Here is a 19,009-nt window from a genome sequence, read left to right as displayed (position 1 = left end):
CACACATGTGAGGAGTGTAGGCAGCCTCAGCACATGCCCCGGGGGGAGTCACACCGGTCCCCCGCCGCCCCGGACTCCTGGGTGCCTGTCAGGATCCCACGGTGCCCACACAGGAGGGCGGTGCCCACCAGGCCATTCCCGTGCCTCAGTTTCCCCAGTGTGTTCGCCAGAACGAGGATGGACATCCCGGCTGGTCCCGGGCAGCCAGGCCGGGGCACCCCCAGCCCGGAGCAGCCGCCGGCCCCCTCCCCACACACCGGGGCCGCGGCGGCGAGGCCCAGGCGCCGGCATGTGCTCAGCCCAGTGGAATGTGCCAAATCACTCCCAGATGTGCACGGCGACCGGCCCGACCCCCCTCCGCTCCCACCGGGGCAGCCGCCGGGCACCGGGGACCCCCGAGCGCAGCCCTACGGGACCGAGCCCATCAGCAGCCGGATCCTGCCCGGCCACGGGGCCAGGTCCTGTCTGTGCCGTGGCGTCGCGGCCCCGAGGCCCGGCAGTGCCCCGGCGGCGGGGCGGGCAGCGCAGCAGCGGGTGCCAGGGCGCGGCAGGAGGTGCCACCAGGACAGGGTGGCCGTGTCCCCATCCCACTGAGGCCCCACACACCTCGGGCGCGGCGGGGTCGCGCGGGGTCCTGCCCCGCACCCCCGGCCCCGGTGCCAGGCGGGAGCAGCCGAGCGGAAAGGGGCTGTCAGATGGAATCTGGGTGCCGGCGGTGACGGCGCGGCGGGAGGCGGCCGTGCCCGCCACGTGGCCGCTTATGTAAGGAGAGTGCAAGGGAGGACAGCGAGGCAGCCGGGGCACCGGGGACACCGCCGAGGGGACACCGAGCCCCCGCCGCGCTCTCGGGCGGGTGCGCGGCCGGACACGCGCGCGTGGGGCTGCCCACGGCACAGCCGGGCACTGCCCGGCCCCGTGGGCACGGCACGTGTGTGCGGGGACAGGGGACACGGGCACACGTGTGCTGGAGCGGGGGGACAGGACCCCAGAGGTCCCCCAGCCACCCGACATCACGGCTGGGTGTCCCGGGTGTCTCCTCGCCGCGCTGCTCGCACCGCAGCGCTGCCAGCCCGCGGTGACGAACGGCTCCGGCGGGAGCTCCGGCACCCACGCGCCTGGATCCAGCTGCGCCATCGATTTTTCATCCACTGCGGCAGAGCGGAGCTGGGGCTGGCGCTGGCATGGCCAGGAGGGGCATGTCCCCTACACGGCCCCGCTGTCCCCATCCCCACGCAAACAGCCAGGACACCCCAGGGACGGTGCCGGGCGTCGCTCCAGCCTCACCATAGGGTGCCCACCACGGCCAGTCTGGCCCAGATGTGGGGATGTCCCCGTGGCCTGCCTGCACCTGCCTGTGGCACCGTCACCATGGGGGGACACAGGGGAGCCGGGGATGGAGCAACCGTGGGGACAGAGGGAGAAGGATGCCTGCCTGCATCACCACCACGTCATTGCGGACCCGCACGCTGCCAGCCGCTTCCTTCCTGACACCGTCACTGTGTGCCAGGTCACCGTGTGCCGTGGGGCTGCGTCACTCCCTGGGGCTGGCACGGGGCAGGATGTGGCCACCGTGCTCCGTGGGGAGCTGGGGACCCTCAGGCAGCCCATGCTCAGCCCAGCTCTGCCCACGGGCAGGACCGTGCTGGTACCCAGCCCCAGCGCCTGGTGAAAGGTGGCTGGGTCACGGTGCCCGCTGAGCCCCACGGTGTGGGGAAGGGCAAGGGACAGGGTTCCCCAGGGCCCCTGACACGGTGAGGGCACCGGGACACAGCCCAGAGCGGGCACAGCCTGGGCTGACCCCGGCACCCGCCCGTGCTGCCGCACACGTCCGACACATGGCAGTGCCGGCTATAAATAGCGCCGGCAGCGAGGGCTGAGCCTGCTCGGGGCCCTCGGGGCTCCCAGATCCCCCCGTGCCCCCCCTGCCTCGGTTTCCCCACGGCCAACAGCGGCTAACGTGTCCCCAAGGTGTCCCCTGGCCCTGCAACGGCGGAGAGAGGGCTCCTCCGTTCGTGGTGGCACCCAGGGGCCTCACCAGGCTCCCCTTTGTGTCCTTGTCCTGGGCACCCAGTGCAGATGTCCCCGTGTCCTGTGAGCTGCAGGGATGCCACAGAGCTGGGGGGCAGAGCCGAGGTGGAGCTGGGACAGAGCAGGGCCAGCCCGAGGCCACAGGGAAACTGAGGCACACTGGGGACTCCGGTAACACATCCTCCCCACCACCAGCACCCCATCCCTGGCCAGGAGCTGCTGAGGGGCAGCCAGGGGTCCTGGGGGGACAGGGTGGGATGGATAGACTTGGGGCACAAACAGAGCCTCATCCCTCCCCACTCCCCCCCCACATTTGGAGCCCCCAACACCCCCCTGCAATGAGGAAGCTGCAAAATTAGGTCGAAGCGTCCATTATTTAGTAGAAACAGAGGAGCTGGGGCCAGGAGCTGAGGCTGGGGCTGGAGCCCAGTCCCCACAGCCGTGGGGCAGGCAGAGATTGGGGGAACAGGGATGAAACAGGGGGGACAGAAGCCAGAGCTGAACCTAAAAGACTTTATTTCATGGCAGGAGATAAAGGGAGCCCCCCCCCCCTCCCTCCCCAGGAGTCCCTGCAACCCCTCTGCCACCACCAGCACCAGGACCCAGAACAGGGCTGGCACTGGGAAAATTCTCCCTGGAGCCAGAGTGGTCTGGAGGGTCTCAGAAGGCTCTGAAAGATTTGGGAGCAAACATGGTCCATGATTCATGAAAGGAGCAACACCAGACCTTTGGATCACACACCAGGGTGGCAAGGGGAGCCAGGAGCACCCACCACGCACTGCAAAGGGGCTGGGGGGGGATGCAGAGGGGTTGGGGGGTGTCCCAGCCTCCCACCTAAGCTCCTATAATGCAGAAATCACAATATAACGTTAACAATATTATATTAAAAATCTCAATAAAAAGATCCCAGACTGACAGCAGAACTTGACAAATGTCCAAGACCTTGGGAGCCACTTCTCTGCTCTTGCCACAGCAGCAAAATCCCCCTTGGGGACATGGGGAGGGGGTTGCTGGGGGGTTAGTGCAGCCCCTGGGCCAGGATGCTGCCCACCAGCGCCGTGTCCTGCAGCCTGTGCTCCAGCGCTGCCTCCTCCAGCATCAGGGAAACCTGCGTGGGAGAACAGGGATGCTCAGCACTGTGCTGCCAGATCCTGCCCCAGTCCCACCACTGGATCGTGTCCCATCACCAGACCCTACCCCACCACCCCATGGTACCTTGGCCAGCCGGGCCTCCTTGGCCCTCTTGAGCTCGAGGACACCGCGGGACTCCAGGAGGGTGACAAGGGACAGACACTCGGCCTGGTCGACGGCGGGGAGCTGCTGCCGCCGGCACACCTGGCTGTAGGTGTCGTAGAGCTGGGGAAGGCAGGGGGGGTTACACCACAGCAAAGCACCCAAGAGACCCCCCAGGGACACCCACACCCTGCCCAGGTCCAGCCCTGAGAGGGTCCCACCGCCACTCACCTTCCCCAGGGTCACCTCGCGGGCGTGCGAGTGCCGGGCAAGCAGGAGCAGGGAGCAGAGCAGCATCTTCTGCTGCAGAGGGAAGGTGTCCTGGGCCCCCTGGGACCCCCTTGCCAGCCGGTCCCCAAACACCTCTGAGAGCACCCGGGAGATGTGCAGGAGCCCCACGCGCTTGGGGACAGGGGACGTTGGGGAGTCACCTGTGGGACAGAAAGAGGATCCCAGGGTGGTGGGTAAAAGGAGGTGGTACTGGAGAGAGGGGCTCCACAAAGGGAACCCAGAGGAGCCCCCCCAGGGTTTTGGCTTTGGCAGCAGTGACTCACCCCTGGGCAGTGGCTTGAGCAGGGTCTGGCCTCGCACCTCCAGCTCCACCACCTCCACGGCACGCCTGGGGAGGGACAGCCCTAAGTGCCAGGCAGAGCGGGCACCCCTGCCATGGGAACCCCTGGCACGAGCACCCTGGTGCAGGGAAGCCATGGAGACTCACAGGGACCAAGCTGGCCCTGGCACAAGCAGGTTTTGGGGCACACACTGACCTACAGACATCCAGGGCCTTGCGAGCATCACCGGAGACTGCAGAGACCTTGCGGGCACAGAACTGGAGAGCAGCAGAGTCCAGGACGGGGTCGCCTGCCACCTGTGAGGCACCAGGGCCATCAGTGCTGCCACCTGTGTGGACCCCATGTCCCTCCCTCTGTCCCCTCTGCGTCCCCACCTGCCCCAGCCGCTCCTGCAGGATGCGGGTGAGCTGCTCCTTGGTGTAGGGTGGGAAGTGCAGCAGCTGGGGGCTGCCGGCTGGGTGGGCTCCCAGCCTGGCCAGGCTCCTGTCTGTCAGGTCCAGGGCATTGGCCAACCCTGCAGGACAAGGGGAAGAGGAGGATGAGGGCTGTTCTCCAAGGAGGGAGCTGCAAAAGGAAGTCCCCATCAACCGCCCCAGAAGAGGGAGGGTGCCCAGGGCAGCAGTGCTACACACTGCACACTCACCCACAAGGACAAGCCTGGAGCCAGGCAGCTGGGGCCACTCAAAGAGGGTGTAGAGCACGTCCTGGCCTTTACTCTCCAACTGGTCCAGCTCATCCAGCACCAGGAGGCTGTGGGAGAGCCCAGATCAACCCCTGCTCTGTCCCCTCACAGCACTCAAAGCAGGGAGAGCAAAGCTGCTGCCAGCCTGCCTCTCCTGGCATCCAGGGGGATCCCACTCCACCCACCAGACACAGGGAACTCACACCATGGGGCCCTGGGCCGTCAGATGTTTCTCCAGGCTCCGGATACGCTCCCGGCCAGTGGCCGTGGGCAGCCCCAGGTGCTGTGCCAGGGCAGGGAAGACGCTCTGGGGGCTGCCCAGTGCCATGCAGTTCAGCACCACAGTCTTGCTCCTGGCCAGCTCATCCTGCTGGGAATGGGAATGTTAGACTGGCCCCCATCCCACTGCCCCCCAGCCCCCCAGTCATGGCCATGGGACACACCTTGCAGTCGAGCAGAACACGGCTCAGACAGGCTGTTTTCCCAGTCCCAGGGGCTCCAGACACGTAGAGGCTGCCAGGACGGCGCCCCAGGACGTGTTCCCGCAGGAACTGCCGGAGGATCCCTGTCTCCCGCTCCCTGCCCTGGAGCTGGTCAGGCACGGCCGCATGCAGCACCTGCTTGGCCTGCTGGTAACAGGTACCTGCATGGGGAGCAAGAGGACTCAGGGAGGGATGTGGCACCCCATCCCAACTGATCATCATCCCCATCCATGTCCCCATCCCCATCCCTGCCTTCATATCTATCCCTAGCTGCACATACCCATCCCTATCCTGGGCTCTATCCCCCACCTCATCCCACCCCATCCTTTGTTCCACCCTCAACTCTACCCCTATCACCATCCCTATCCATATTCCCTATCCATATTCCCAATCCCTCTCCCACCCCTGCATCCCCATCCCATCCACAACCCCATCCCCAGCCCTGCCCACACTCACCTTCCTGCCTGAAGAGCCGGGTGCGTGGCTGCTGCCCGCTGAGCCCTGAGCTCCGAGGGGTCTCTGGCCCCCTGCTCCGTGGGGATGGCCCCGGGCCCTTGGGCTGCTCGGGGGAGGCCGAGGGGTCCCCAAAGAGCAGGCGACGGCCCTGGTTCTCCTTGCTGCGCTTGGCCGGGGAGCCAGGCAGGGCATGGAGGACATTGCACAGGTTGTCATCACCTGCAGGGGCAATAGGCTAATGGTGACACGGGGCCACTCTCCCTGTGGCTTTGTGCTTCAGCACCCCCAAAAACCCCGCAGGAGCAGCTCTTCCCGAAATGGGGGTGAAGCCACAAACGCAGCTGGACCAGAGCCAGATGGGGCTGGGTCCATCTGTCTGCCCCAGCCCCCCGGGGTGAGAAGAGGGATGCGCCCCCCGCCACTCTCGGGGGGTCCCGGCGGAGGCACTCACCCAGGCGTTTGCGGGGGCTCAGGGGTTGCACTTTGGGGCTCAGGGGCTGCGCTGTGGCCCGGCCTGAGTGTGTGTCCGGGGTGGCCTTTCCGGAGTCTGCGGGGCCCGAGGCCTTGGAACGCGGAGAAGGGCGCAGAGCAGGGGCGTCGGGGTGTCTCTTGGCCGAAGGGGTAGCAAGGCGGCGGGCGCTCCTCGTGCGGGGGAAGCCGATGGTGGGCTGGCTCTGCGGGCTGCTGCTGGCCATGGCGGGGGCTACGGGTGGAGGAGGAAAGCGGTCAGAGGGCGGGACCCCGGTCAGGTGAGAAAGACCGCCAGCCCCGCGGGTCCCGGTCACCCCCTGCCCCCCTAGTCCCAGTCCCCGCCGCGCTGCTTCCCATCTCTGTCCCCCATGTGCCACCAAGCCCCCTCAGGTCCCCTCCGGGTCACCCCCGCTGCCGCCACCAACCTTCTCGCGCCAAATAAGCCTCAGCTCTGCACTTCCCGCCACCAGGCTGAGCTGGCCCCGCCCCCTCCACCCCATTGGTTGCGCCGCTGCCGCCGCCGCCAATCGCCGCGGCCCGAGGAAGGGCCGCAACAGAACGGCCAATCAGCGAATGCACCCGAGGCACAGCGGAAATTGCCGAGCGCGGCCCGCGGGGCACGATGGGAGCTGTAGTCTGCATGCGGGTACTCTGAGCTCCCGGTACCCCCAGTGTTCCCACAGCCCGCACCCCCCCAGCCCAGCCTTCCCCGTACTCCCAGTGCCACCAGTTCGTCCTATACTGCCTTTCTACTGCTGTCCAGTCTTGTCTCTCCATGCTCCCAGTATTCCCCACGTTCCTCCCAGTGTTCCCCACCACGCTTTCCCCCATGCTCCCAATGCCCACACTGGCCCATCGCCCCTCCCCCAGCTCCCAGTACCCACTATCCTCCTTCCCAGTGATCCCATTAGTAACCCTGATCTTGCCTTCCTCCCGCCTCTGTGCTCCCACTACTCTCACCGTGTGCCGAAGTGCCCTGCCCCAGCCCTTGGGCCATCACCCCCATGAAAGAAAAGGGGTTCCTGAGGACCTCCCCCTTAGACAGTGTCCTTGACATCATGTATCACTTTATTACTTTTATTTAAATGTAATTTCCAGCTCGTCCAAATTCCTCTGTTCCCTTTTAAAAGGGCCCCTCACTCTCGGAGGGGCAGAACCGTGTTGAACCTATATTTAACCCAGAGGGCAGCGCTGGGGGGGCTCATTCTCCAGAGAAACCCCCCACTCACCCCTCACCCACCTCGCTCCAGCCTCAACAGGGGAAGGTCCATCCTAGAAAAAAATCCCCTGAATGAGCCCCAAAGCCATCTGCAGGGGTGGCCCCCCTGCACCCCGTGCCCTTCCTGCTATGGTACAAAGAGATCAGTAACTACGTTAGTGTGACCCCCGCCACGGGAACACGGACAGTCCTGCCAGGACCACCCGTTGGACAGGGAGTGTAAGGCAAAACATCACCGGCCCCCAGGGCCCCCCCACGTACCCCCTGATGCGCCAGACCCAGCACAAACAGCCCCCCCATGTGATTAGTGTTTTCTTGTTAAAATGCTCAAGTTTGGGGGAGTCAGCAGTGAGAGCCAGGAGAACCCCAGGGGGGAGTGCCAGGGGAGCAGTGGTTTTGAGGGGGGCACATGGGGGTGCCGCCCCTGTGGGGTCAGAGGAAGGGGTTTGGGGTGTCCCTGCATGGTCCCAATCATGTTCCCCCCGCATCTCCACTGGCTCCTGTGCAAAAAAGCAATGGGTTGTGCCAGGACAACAAGGTTCCACCAGGATAACGAGGCTTTCCCAGGATAATGAGGTGCTGCTGGCCTGTCCCTGCTTCTCCTCGCTCTGGGGGTCTCATAGCATGTCCATTCCCTGCCTGACCCCAGCCTCTCTCCATGAGCCCCCCTGGTCCCAACAGCCGGCACATGGTTCAGCCTCAAGTCCCGTGCCCGGCTCCCAGGCAGATCCCGACCCAGGATCCATGAGGAGGAATGAGGGATGGACCCATCCAGGCTTGCCACGAGGTCACTGAGTCCTGGGGGATGCATAGATGAGGTGGGGCTGGCGGAGCACGCTGGACTGGGGGGATCCGCTTGTCCTGGGAAAACCGGAGAGGCTGGGAGTGTGTCATGCAGGATCCGTGGGGCTGGGAGCTGGGAGGGGTCCGGCTGAGGAAGGGGAAGGTGGTCCATGTCTCTGCTCTGGAACAATCCACCTGCACAGCCCGGTTTCACCTGGGGATGGGGGGCAGAGGGGGAGCTCCACGCGTAGCTGGAAGACAAGGAAGCCTGTTGGAAGCGGGAGCTCCGCAGAGCCGGATCCAGCACGTCTGCTTTCCCTCCTCCACACCCCCGCGCCAGCTGCCGGCCCCCCCCCGACCTCCCCGCGGAGATCTGGAGCCTGGGATTTGCGCCTGGCAGCAGCCGCTGCAGCCGCACCGAGCTCGGGGCTTTTCAAACCCGCATTAAACATTCATGGCTCTAAAAATAAACGAGCATCCCATTCTCCCCGGAGTCTCCGCCGGGATCCGCAGCGCTGACGCGCAGCACCAAGGGCACTTTGAGCTCTGCTGGGTCCAAGTGCCGGTGCTTGGGGCCTATCCTGGGATATATGCAGGGTCTGCATCCCCCCAGCCCCCTGCCCAGCCTCTGCTGGGGTCCTTCGAGATCCCCTCTGGTACCAAAGGTGCTCAGCAAAGGCAGGAATGAGCCCTGTGGCATTTCCCAGCCGGAAAACCAGGAGCAGGTGGGAGAGGACATTCGCACAGCCCAAATTTCTGCCCCCCTCCACAGCACAGAGAGCTGCCTTCAGGGCTTGGTACTCCTGGGAATGGGGCTCAGAACCCCCAGAACACAGGCAAGACCCAGGGCACGGCCACTGCACCACCCACCCTGTGCAGGGACAAACAGGACAGTGCCAGCCCCAAGGGCACAGGAGGGGAGAGGGAATTTGGGACACCCCCTCCTCCTTCGCCTCACCTCTGTTTGTTTTGCTGGGGTAGATTCTCTGGAAGTATTTATATTCCTCTGGGGCTGGGAAGTCTTCAACGGGATGAAAGGAGTATTTGGATTCAAAGTCATCTGTGAAGAAATGGGAAAAGGGGCAGGTGAGGGAGGAGGCTCTGGGGGAGCCAGGCCAAAGCCACATGGCTCTGAGGGGGATCAGTGCGGGGGTCCCACTCACCCAGGAATGCTCTGACGGTGGAGATGGAGTCCCGGTGCCCGTTCCGCACGGGCGGCGGTGGCGGCGGAGGCCCGGCCGGGGTCCGGGTGGGTGGTGGCGGGGGCTTCCCCCGGCTGGGGGGCTCGGCAGGGCCGTGCAGTCTGTAGGGGGGTGGGGGCGGGGGGGCGTCGCGCCCTCCGTTCCGCAGCATCGGCGGGGGGGGCGGCGGAGCTGCAGGGACAGCGGGGTCAGCACAGCGCGACATTCCCGGGACAAACCCAGGGACATCCCCCAGAGCGTTGCGGGCCAGCTGCTGCGCCAGACCATGGCCCAGGGATGCTCCTACGCTTGCCTGGAGATTTCCTGCTTGCTCCTGACATCTGCATTCCTCATCCCTCCACCAGCTGCAGTGCAGGGACCAGCCAGCCCCGCTGCCCACCCCCAGCTCACCGCCTGCCCGGGGGGCTACTCCAGCCCTGCATGCTCCCAGCCCACACTGGGCACAGGTCCCTCCGCACCAGAGGGGATTCCAGGAACAGCTACGATCCCGCAGATCCCCGAGTCTGAGGGCAGTGGCTCCATGTGGAGCCAAGATGCTGCCTGCCAGGACTGGAAGCCACATCTGCAGTGTCACCAAGGCAGTGACAGGACCCACAGCCCCCCTGACCCACCTCTCACTCCTGCCCAGCCTCCCACAGCGGCTCCGTGGCAGTTCGTGCTCCTCATTAGCCTAATTACACCCAGGCTGACAGCACAGAATCCCAGCTGTAGCTCTGAGGAGGGATTCTGGCAGGGCCAGAAGGACGGAGCGGCTTGGCAGGGGCCCAGGCAGGAGCTGCGGTCTGGACGGGGAGCCCAGGAGTGCACGGGGGGGCACCGGGGCACAGCCAACACCAGTCCCAGCCACGGGGACACGCTCCCGAGGGCTGCACACCCAGGGAAAAGCTTCTCCCTGTCTGCCATAGCTTTTTGCTCCCTCCCAGTTACATTTAGGAAGCTCAGGGGAGCTGTGCTCTGCCACGTTCTCATCTCCCACCCCAGGAGAGTACAGGCAGGAGTTGCCCAGTCACAATCCACTGTCAGCACCAGGCTTGGAAGGAGCTGGATGGTCATGGAACATGACCAAGGACATGTGTTAAACACGGCACTGCAACTCCTGCCCCAGCTTGGTCCCTACACCACACAGGTGTAGTGCAGAAGATTCTCTGTGCCCCAAAGCCAACTCATGCCCATCACCTCCCACCAAGTCCTGATCACCCCAGCTGTCCCCAGGCACCGCGGAGCGAGTGGCTCTTACCTGCTCCACGGCTTGGGGGGTCTCTGGCCGGCGGTGGGGGGCGGCTGCTCTGCAGGGACGGGGAGACAGCAGTGGGTGGTGGCGGTGCCAGACCCCGCAGTGGGCCCGGTGCCTTCCTGTGCAAGGAGTTGTGTCTCTGCGGCAGCTCCGGAGCCGACTCGCTGCTGGGGCTGGAAGGGCCGTTGGGGACACCGGGGGGTTGCCGGTAAGGGGGAGGTGGTGGCGCGAGAGACTGGCCCTGAGCGCCCGACCGGAGACTGACTGGGGAAGGAGGGGGTTTGATGGGCGGTGGGGCAGGGGGTCCGTCCCTGCTGCCAGGCAGGCGCTGTCCCGGGGTGGGCGGCAGCGGCTTCTCCCGGTTGTAGGGCGAGGCCTTGGCGTGCGCTGGAGGGGGGGCCGGGGGGGCGGCGGCACGGCGTCCTGGCGGCGGGGGCGGCGGGGCCGAGGAGCTGTGCTTCATGCCGGTGCTGCCGGTGCTGCCGGGCCGGGACAGGTCAGGCAGGGAGGGCCTCTGAGTGCGCGGCAGCTCCGGCGGGGACCCCCGGCTGCTGTCGGCATCGTCCTGAGGGCGGCTGTTGCTGGCCGGCACGGGGGGCCTGGGAGCAGCTGCTCGGGAGCCAGGGACTTGCAGTGTTTGTTTAGTGGAGCTGTCTGTGGGGAAGGAGAGCACAGTGAGGGGTTGGGCACGACACGGGAGCAGTGCCCTGTCCCTGCACAGAGCCATGGCAGAGGAGGGCCAGGCCACAGGGACGGCTGTCTGGCACAGGCAGGGAGCTGGCACCGAGCACAGCCACACACGGCTCCTCTCTCACCCCTCTACTCCGTGGCCACCACAGAGAACACAGAGTTCAGGAATACACAAAACTCCTGCATCCTCCAAGAGGTCTGTGTGTGGGACTGAAGCTCAGGGAGGGCACAGCTGGGATGTGATTTGGGGTCCTGCCTCTGAGCAGCTGAAATCCCCAGGGATACGCAGCGAGATCCTCAACCCCTTCCTGCTCAGGACCCTCCCCAGGGACCCCCACGCAGACCACAGGCCTGTGGCCATTACCTGAGCTGTCCTTGGCTCCCACAGGTCTGAGCTTGGGAACGCCGCCTTGGAAGAGGCCGCCCTTGGGCTGGATGGCGGCTGAGCCGGAGCTGTAGCTGCTGCCACCGCTGCCCTTGGGCTCTGAAAGGAGGGAGGCAAAGAGGTTAAGCCTGGAATTATCCGCTCCTCCAATGAGGAGCTGCTGGGAACCAGATGGGCAAGCACCCTGAAGGGCACGGCAGCGCCCAGCATGGGGCCGGGAGCCTCCTGGGGACTCACTTTCCAGGATGGGTGCACTCCGGTCATTGATTTGGGTCACTTTCCTGAGCTTGGTCCCTTTACAGATGTCCTGCAGGAGGGCCCCACGGCCCCGCTGCTCCTCTCGGCTCAGCTTCGGCGGTTCCGTGTTCGCCTGGAGAGGAGCAGCAGCTCAGCACCCCCCCGGCACAGGAACAGCCCAGCTCCACATTCCCACCTCCCGGAGCACCTCACCAGGGTGCAATTCCTCTGGCAAGCGGTCCAATGTGGGGACAGGCCACCTCCCTGCCCAGCGAGGTGACCCCTACCTGGCTGAGGGTGGGGGGCGGCGGGGGGCCGGGGGGCGGCGGCGGGGGAGGAGGGATCGGCATCCTGGCGGCTCCGGCTGCTCAGTGCTGGGGGCAGGCCTGGGCACTCATGCCTGCGGGAAGGGAGGAAGCGGTCAGGGAACGCGGGGAAAGCCGGCAGTGAAACACAGCCCCGGGGAGTTGTGCTGGTGCCCTGTGCCCGGAGCTCGTGCAGAGCAGCAGTTGGAGCTGCTCTCGCAGGCTGTCCCAACACCCTGGAGCAGCAGGTGAGAGAGGTGGGAGCCAGCATGCCCCCACTCCAAATCCCCAGGGCCCCCACAGCCCCTGGAGTCAAAACCCAGGACATGTCTCACACAACCACCTCGCTCGGCAGACAAAACGCGGCCAAGCTGATCCTGCACCATCCATCCAGCTCCTCCAGCTGCAGCCGGAGGCTGCTCACTTGGGAGTGTGACAGTAGCCCGCCAGCACTGGCACGTGGCCCCATGGCCTCTCCAGCCATGGCCAGGACAAATCTGCCAGATGGCTCCGGCCCCACAACAGCCAGAGCAGCACGGGACTGTCCTGTGGCTCCCATCCCTGAATTTCCCGACCTCTTTTCTCCTACATCAATAACCCCCAGCACTGAAGGCTCTCTGTGCCCCCAACTCCAAAGCCCCCTCAAAGCTGTCCGAGTAATCAGGGAAACCAGCTTTCCCAGCACGGATCTGGCCACACTCCAACTCAACTCATCAGAAGCCCAGAACGAACCTGTCTGGCACCACGGCTCACCTGGAACAGCTCCCGTGGCTCCGCGGGGCCCGGCAGCTCCGCTCGGCGCTGGAGACAGAACACAGAGGGAGTGGGGACAGGAAGAGGAGCCTGAATCACTGGGAGGTCACAGGCCCTCGTGCTGCTGACAGCAGGGCTCAGGTAGGGCCTCCCGTAGCACCGGCTCAGGGAATAGGAATGTGGTGACTGGAGGCCTTGCTCACCACATGGAGTTCCAGGCACTCGGGATAGACCCTGAGGCAGGGGACAAATGTCCCTCTCTGGGCCATAGATGTCCTTCCCACAGGAAAACCTATTCCACAGTCACTAACGGGAACCACAACACCAACAGGAGGAAAGGACAGGGCAGTTTCACACCTGAAACTTCCGATTTCCGAGCCCTGACCTCCAGGGCAGGTGACAGAGGGCATGGGAACAGCCCCCACCGCAGGGAAAGTTCCTTTATGACTCAGGTTTGTACCAGGTATGAACAACCAGATCCCTTTTCACACTCATCTCCTGCTAGATAAACTACAACTTCCTAATCCCACAGGACACAGGTCTATCCTCTGTCAGACATTCCCAAGGTGCAAGAATGGGAAGCAGGGAGCAGCAGCATGGCTGCCATAGCAGCGGCTCCCCTGCCCTCAGGCAAACCTCTGGCTCTGGGTTCAGGGAAATAAATAAATACCTAAACTGCCTTTTAATTAAAATCAGCTCTTCTACCCTGTGAGAACTCCTCAGCTACAGCTTCATCAGGAAGACATTCCTTCCTCTATCTTACAGCATTTTCCAAGTCACCAGAGACTCCCAGTTCCCCAGTGCCCTCCCATAACAAACGTGGTGCTCCTTCACCCCAGCCCGAGCTCAAGGCCTCACATCCAAGAGCCGACATCCATCGATCCCTCCGGACACTCCAGTAGGGAACAACGCCCAGCAAACCCATCCGGCCTGTGCCTTTCCCACTGGAGCAGGATCACAGACGGCTCTGAACGTGCTCGTCTGGGACGTGTTGGAACAGGAACACTTTTCCCTGTGCTCCTTCCCTTCCCACCTGCAGTGGGATCACAGGGCCGGGGTGGCACGAGTGGCTCCGGGCAGAGACCCAGCCGTGCTGGATCAGCTGCCGGAGGGAATTAGCAGGGATCCAGCTGAGGAACGCGCCAGGTAATGATACTCTTGACTTGGGCTCGTGTGTCACAGCCCTGAGCCAGCACAGGAGTGATGCCAGGGCCACCACCTCTGCTCCCGACCCACGGGAACGTCACACATTGTGTCCCCGCTCTGCTCCTGCGCCAGCTGGTTACTCCCAGGGTGACACTTCCCTCGGTGGCCCCTGTGACAGGGACACATGTCACAGACAGACAAACAGGGGTTTGTCAGCTGGCACAAACCATCCAGTGCCACCCGTGCCAGGCCAGCACTGCTGGGGTCTCTGAGTGTGACCTGCTGACACCCTGCGACAGGCTCCAGACAATCCACAGGGACCTGTAGGACAAGGAGGCTATTTCTACAAACAGATCACGAGTCACTATCTCCCCTCTAAGGTGCCCTTACAGCAAAACCTGCGCTCAGATCCAGGCTCTGACCTAGAAGAGCGAGAGGAAAGGAGAGAAGAGTTTAAGCTAAAGCAGCTTGAGGATAAACTGGAGCTGAATTCCCAAGAAACAGGTCATTCCATTTCAGCGCACGGCCCCGTTTGGGCTGGGGATTAACAGCAAAGGTCACATTGAAAAACCAAAATCGAGAGGCCCCAAACTCAGCACATGGCTGGGAAAAGCTAAAGAGCTCCGTGTGGGAACGGTGCCTTTGAAATACAGCCTGGATCTTTCATGTGCAAGAAGACAGACCCAGCTGATACAGATTAGGGAGACAGGAGCTAAATCCTCCAGGAAAAGAAAAAAGGGGGGGGGGGAATCTCCTCCCAGCACCCCTTCATGCCTGGCAGAAGCTATCCCTGCGAACAACGCTCCGACTTCTCCACACTCCTTCTCCTTTGTTCTTCTTTACCAGGACCCTTCCACCAAGACACATCGGAGCCTCTGAGGGCTCCATATGCCATGGTGGCAGCTCCCTGTGCTCGCAGGGAAAGCGGCTGGGAAGAGCTGAATCCAGAGACACCAGGGGATAAAAGCTGGGCTGAGGCAGGAGGGGCAGGTTTACACAGTGCCTTTGCTTTTCCAATCCAAACCAAACCTCAGGAAAGCTCTGAGCAAAGCATGAGGAAAACAAGGTGTGAAAAGCTGTCCCTTGGGAGGAGGGAGAGATCAGGAGATCGAGGTCACCCTGTGGAAAGCTGCTTCAGAGCTGCTGCTCCACAGGCTGGAGCACACCACGGCCACAGACCCCTCTGCAGTGTTTCGGATCAGCACTTCCCTGCCAACCCTGGGATCAAAACATTATTAAATCCCAAGAACTTGACATTCAGCTGCCCCTTGTCCCTTAAAAGCAGCAGGATTGAGCAAATCTGGCCCAGCCACAGAGACACACCACATTTTCCAGGCATTTTTCAAGTCCCTGTTTGCTGTGGAGGGAATTGAAACACTCTCCCCAGCAGCAGCCCCCATCCCGCTCATCCCGGGGGGATTGCTGCTGGAGCAGGACAGGCAGCAGCAGTGACCTTCAGCCGCCTATTTCCTCGCTTTTCAGGGGGATTTGGGCTCCGGGCGGATTTGTATTTCACATTTGCAAGCCCGAGCTGCAGCGCCTCATCCTCAGGGAGGCTTTGAACTGCAGATCAAGAGGAATTTCCACCCTCTGATGTCGGTGCAGAAATGCGGCCGCACCGGTTTGGGAACGACTTCCAAGGCTGGACCTCTCCAACACCCGCCCCCGCGCCTTTATCTTCCCTCTCTTCCCATCCAAACCCGCAGTTCCTCGTTACCCCCTCCCAAATTCCAACCCTGTCCTCCGCAGCCTGACATTCCTGCCCGCTCCCGAGGAGCTGAGGATGCTACATAAATAATTTATCCTGAGCGACAGCCATCGCAGGATTTAAGGTCATTCAGGCTTTTAAAATCCTATCAGCATGCTTCCCGAGCCGAGCTGCCAGCTCCATTTGGAGCATCCCGGGGAGCCGGCGCATCCCTGCGTGCAGACAGACAGACACGCTCCGGCCCCGCGGGATCCAGACGCTCCCTGTGAATTATTAACGATCCGCGGGCTCTGACGAGGCGTTTTTAACAAAACCCCGAACTCCAGAGTTTCTAACTCCTCAGGGACGAGCTCCACAGCCTCAGTTTCCCCATTCACTCACAGCTTCTACAACCTCAGTTTCCCTATCCATCCACAGCTTCCACATCCTCCGTTTTCCTCTCCAGAGTTTCCTCAGCCTCAATTTCCCTATCCAGTTTCCCCGCCCTGGCTTTCCCCAACCACAGAACCCCCAGCTCAGTCTGTCCCTTGCTCCCATCTCATCTCAGGTCACTCAGCAGAGGAAACCTTTAATCAGGAGCAAGGAACCCTGTCCCGAAATTCCGCTGCAGCAAAGGGAAAAGCAGGAAAAGCCCGTCCTGCCAGGCCCGCAGCCTTCCCCGCCCGCCCCCTTTGCCGAAGAGGCAAAAGGAAGCCGGGAAGGGAGAGGTGGCACACGAGGGGCTGGGCAGGAACCGAGGGGCTGGGCAGGAACTGTTGAATTATTCCAGCGGGAGGAAGCGGCGGGAGACGAGAGGACTTCCCGGTTCCTTTGAGCCGGAGCTGGGAATTCCGGGTGCAGCGATCCTGACAGCAAACCCAGCAGAGCAGGAGCCTGCAGTGGACACGTACTCCCGGTGCACCGGCCTCCCCATCCATGCTGCCTTCGGCACGGTGGTCAGGAAGGCTGCTGGACTGGGAGCAGGGAGTCCTGGATGCATTTCCCTGGAGCTGAAGGGACAACTCAACTCCAGCGTTGTCCAGAAAAGCTGTGGCTGCCTCATCCCTAGAATTGTTCCAGGTTGGACAGGGCTTCGAACAACCCCTTCCAGTGGAAGACGGGATTTAAGGTCATTTCCAACTCATGTCATTCCAGGATTACATGGAACTCTGTGTCCATGGTCATCCCTAAGCCACCACAGGCTCCAAAAGGTCTGGCCCCCCCTTCTCCTGTACCCCAAATAGGGTCCCCCCTCTCCCAATAGGCCCCAGTGCATCCCCAACCCTTACTGGTTCTGGGCACCCACAGGGTAGGGGTCCAGGGAGTCAGTGTGAGGGTCCCACGGGTCACAGAGCAGGTCCAGGGGGATACTGGCAAGGGTGGAGGGGTCCTAAGGGTCATGGCAGGGGTCCCAGGCAGACACAAGGGTCACACTGGGGGTCCCTGGCCCATGGTCCTGCCCATTCTGGACAGCCCCAGACAGGTCTTGGGGAGGGGACGCTGAGGTGACTCAGGAGTCAGGGAGGAGGGGTCAATGGGGGCATGGTGGGGGTCTCAGAGCTCATAGAGGGAGTCCCAGGGGACACTCTGGGGTCAGTCTCCATGCTGGGGGTCCCTATGGTGCGACCTGGCCCCACCATTTCTGGGCACCCCCAGCCTGGGGGTCAGGGGGCTCCTGGGGAGGGGTGGAAGAGTCCAGGGCATCAATATGGGGGTCTCAGAGGGGTGCCAGGAGTCACTGGGGGAGTCCCAGGCCCCCAGCCCTGTCAGCTCTGGAGACCCTTAGGTTGGGGGTCCTGGGGAGGGGTCCCTGAAGTCACCCAGGGGTCAGGGTGAAGGGGTCCAGGGGTCAGTGTAGGGATCTCAGGGCAGTCCTAGAGGACACCCTGGGGTCAGGGTGGAGGTCCCAGACCCCTGGCCCCGCTGGTTCCAGCCAACCCAAAGACAGGAGTTCAAGGAGGGATAGAGAAGTCCAGAAGGTCAGTGTGGGGATCCCAGGCCATGGTCCTGCCAGTTCCAGGCACACCCAGGATGGGGGAACAAGGAGGGTCCTGGGGAGGGATCCCACACATAATCAAAGGGTCAGGCTGGACAGGTCAAGGACAGTACGGGGGTCTCAGTGGAGGTCCATGGGGGTGCTGGAGACGGCTCTCATAGGAGACCTAGAGGTCAGAGTGGGGGTCCCCATGGTGGTGGGGTCACAGGCCCCCAGACCCGCCTGTTCTGAGCACACCCAAGCTGGGGGTGCAGGGTAGTTCTGGGGAAGGGTCCCTGACGTGCCCCAGGGGTCAGGGGGGCGGGAGATCTCACAGGGGTCCCAGGGGTCAGGGTGGGGGGGTCCATGGGGGGGCTGCAGCCCCCCCCGGCCTCGCCGGTTCCTGGCACTCCACAGCCGGCCCCGCGGACCCCTCAGACGGCCCCAGGGACCCCTCAGACGGCGCCGAGGATCCCCAACCGGCCCCGGGCAGCCCCCAGATCCGCGCAGGCCTCAGCGCAACCCCCGCCCCGCCGGTCCCAGGCTCCGCACAGGCACCACACGCCCACCCCAAGCCACCACACCCCACTCAGGGGTCCCGCGGCCACAGTCGCGGCCCCGCGAGCCCCGGCCCGGCCCCGCCGATCCCCCCCGGCCCTCCCCCGCTCACCCGCGGCTCCTCCCGCCGCTCCCGGCCCCGGCCCCAGCCCCGCCGAACGAAATGGCGGTCGTGGCCCTTCTGCGCCTGCGCGACCGAACCGGATGTGGGCGGGGCACGGCGGGGCGGCAGCGCCATGATGAGGAGGTCGGATGGCCGTGAGAGAAGGGCCCGCCATCGCCATCTTGGGAAGGTCACGCTGGCTCTGTCGGCGCCCAGCGCCACGGCGTCCCGGTGATGGAAAGCAGAGCGGCACCAGCGAGAAGAAATCCCCCACTCTGTGCCGAAACGCTGCTGAAGGCCCGTGATGCCGCGACAGAGCGCGTCTACGCCGCCTGTCCCACCCCTTCCGCCATATTGAGAAGGTCAGCTGGCCCCACAGAAATCGCCATGTTGGGAGGGTTGACTGAGACCTTTTGTGGTCGCCATGTTTGGAAGGTCGAATATTGACTTCCTGCTTCCGCCATCTTGGGAAGGTCGGTGCCATCCTGTCCGTAGCGGGGCCGTGACGTCACCGACAGCGAGCTGTGACGTCACTCCCGCCATGACCTCGCTCCCTAGCATGACATTAGAGCCAGGTGCCGGGACAGACTTTTATTGGGGCTCCCCGCCCCACCCCCAGCTTCATTGTTTTTTTTTTTTAAATTTTTTTTTTGCCTTTTTTCCTACTTTTTCTTAAAAAATAAATGTACAATTCCGGACAGCGGCGGTAGAAAATATACACGTCTGGGGGGGCGGGCCACACATACAAAAATAGAGGGGACGGGGGGACATGGCCCCCCCCAGGGGCCCCTGTGCCCCAGCCAGGGGA

At 63.5% G+C, this 19,009-nt stretch overlaps 2 protein-coding genes across 4 annotated transcripts; both read right to left on the bottom strand.

Moving 5' to 3' along the window:
- Nucleotides 1–2,527: 2,527 nt before the first annotated feature.
- On the bottom strand, nt 2,528–6,578 carry CDC6 (cell division cycle 6). Of its 2 annotated transcripts, none has more exons than XM_088068073.1 (12): nt 6,350–6,578; nt 5,905–6,156; nt 5,454–5,672; nt 4,959–5,158; nt 4,719–4,885; nt 4,477–4,583; nt 4,208–4,347; nt 4,029–4,129; nt 3,816–3,880; nt 3,493–3,692; nt 3,244–3,384; nt 2,528–3,136 (listed from the first exon to the last, which is right to left on the bottom strand). In XM_088068073.1, the coding sequence occupies exons 1-12, from the start codon at nt 6,564–6,566 to the stop codon at nt 3,047–3,049; spliced, it is 1,899 nt and encodes a 632-aa protein (XP_087924199.1). In that variant the 5' UTR covers nt 6,567–6,578; the 3' UTR covers nt 2,528–3,046. The 2 variants fall into 2 exon arrangements, with proteins under 2 accessions (XP_087924199.1, XP_005531580.2); XM_005531523.3 differs by having other exon boundaries at nt 4,719–4,882; nt 6,350–6,577.
- Nucleotides 6,579–6,985: 407 nt separating this feature from the next.
- On the bottom strand, nt 6,986–18,326 carry WIPF2 (WAS/WASL interacting protein family member 2). Of its 2 annotated transcripts, XM_088068143.1 has the most exons (9): nt 18,211–18,262; nt 12,733–12,780; nt 11,962–12,074; nt 11,675–11,807; nt 11,417–11,536; nt 10,366–11,016; nt 9,090–9,299; nt 8,885–8,986; nt 6,986–8,177 (listed from the first exon to the last, which is right to left on the bottom strand). In XM_088068143.1, the coding sequence occupies exons 3-9, from the start codon at nt 12,022–12,024 to the stop codon at nt 8,137–8,139; spliced, it is 1,320 nt and encodes a 439-aa protein (XP_087924269.1). In that variant the 5' UTR covers nt 12,025–12,074; nt 12,733–12,780; nt 18,211–18,262; the 3' UTR covers nt 6,986–8,136. The 2 variants fall into 2 exon arrangements, with proteins under 2 accessions (XP_087924269.1, XP_005531485.1); XM_005531428.3 differs by lacking the exon at nt 12,733–12,780 and having other exon boundaries at nt 18,211–18,326.
- Nucleotides 18,327–19,009: the final 683 nt, after the last annotated feature.

Source organism: Pseudopodoces humilis, chromosome 29, assembly GCF_049639895.1.
Source record: "Pseudopodoces humilis isolate 2021_Gansu_Grassland_sample_001 chromosome 29, ASM4963989v1, whole genome shotgun sequence".
NCBI classification, from domain to species: Eukaryota; Metazoa; Chordata; class Aves; order Passeriformes; family Paridae; genus Pseudopodoces; species Pseudopodoces humilis.
This window is presented reverse-complemented; position numbering and strand designations above follow the sequence as displayed.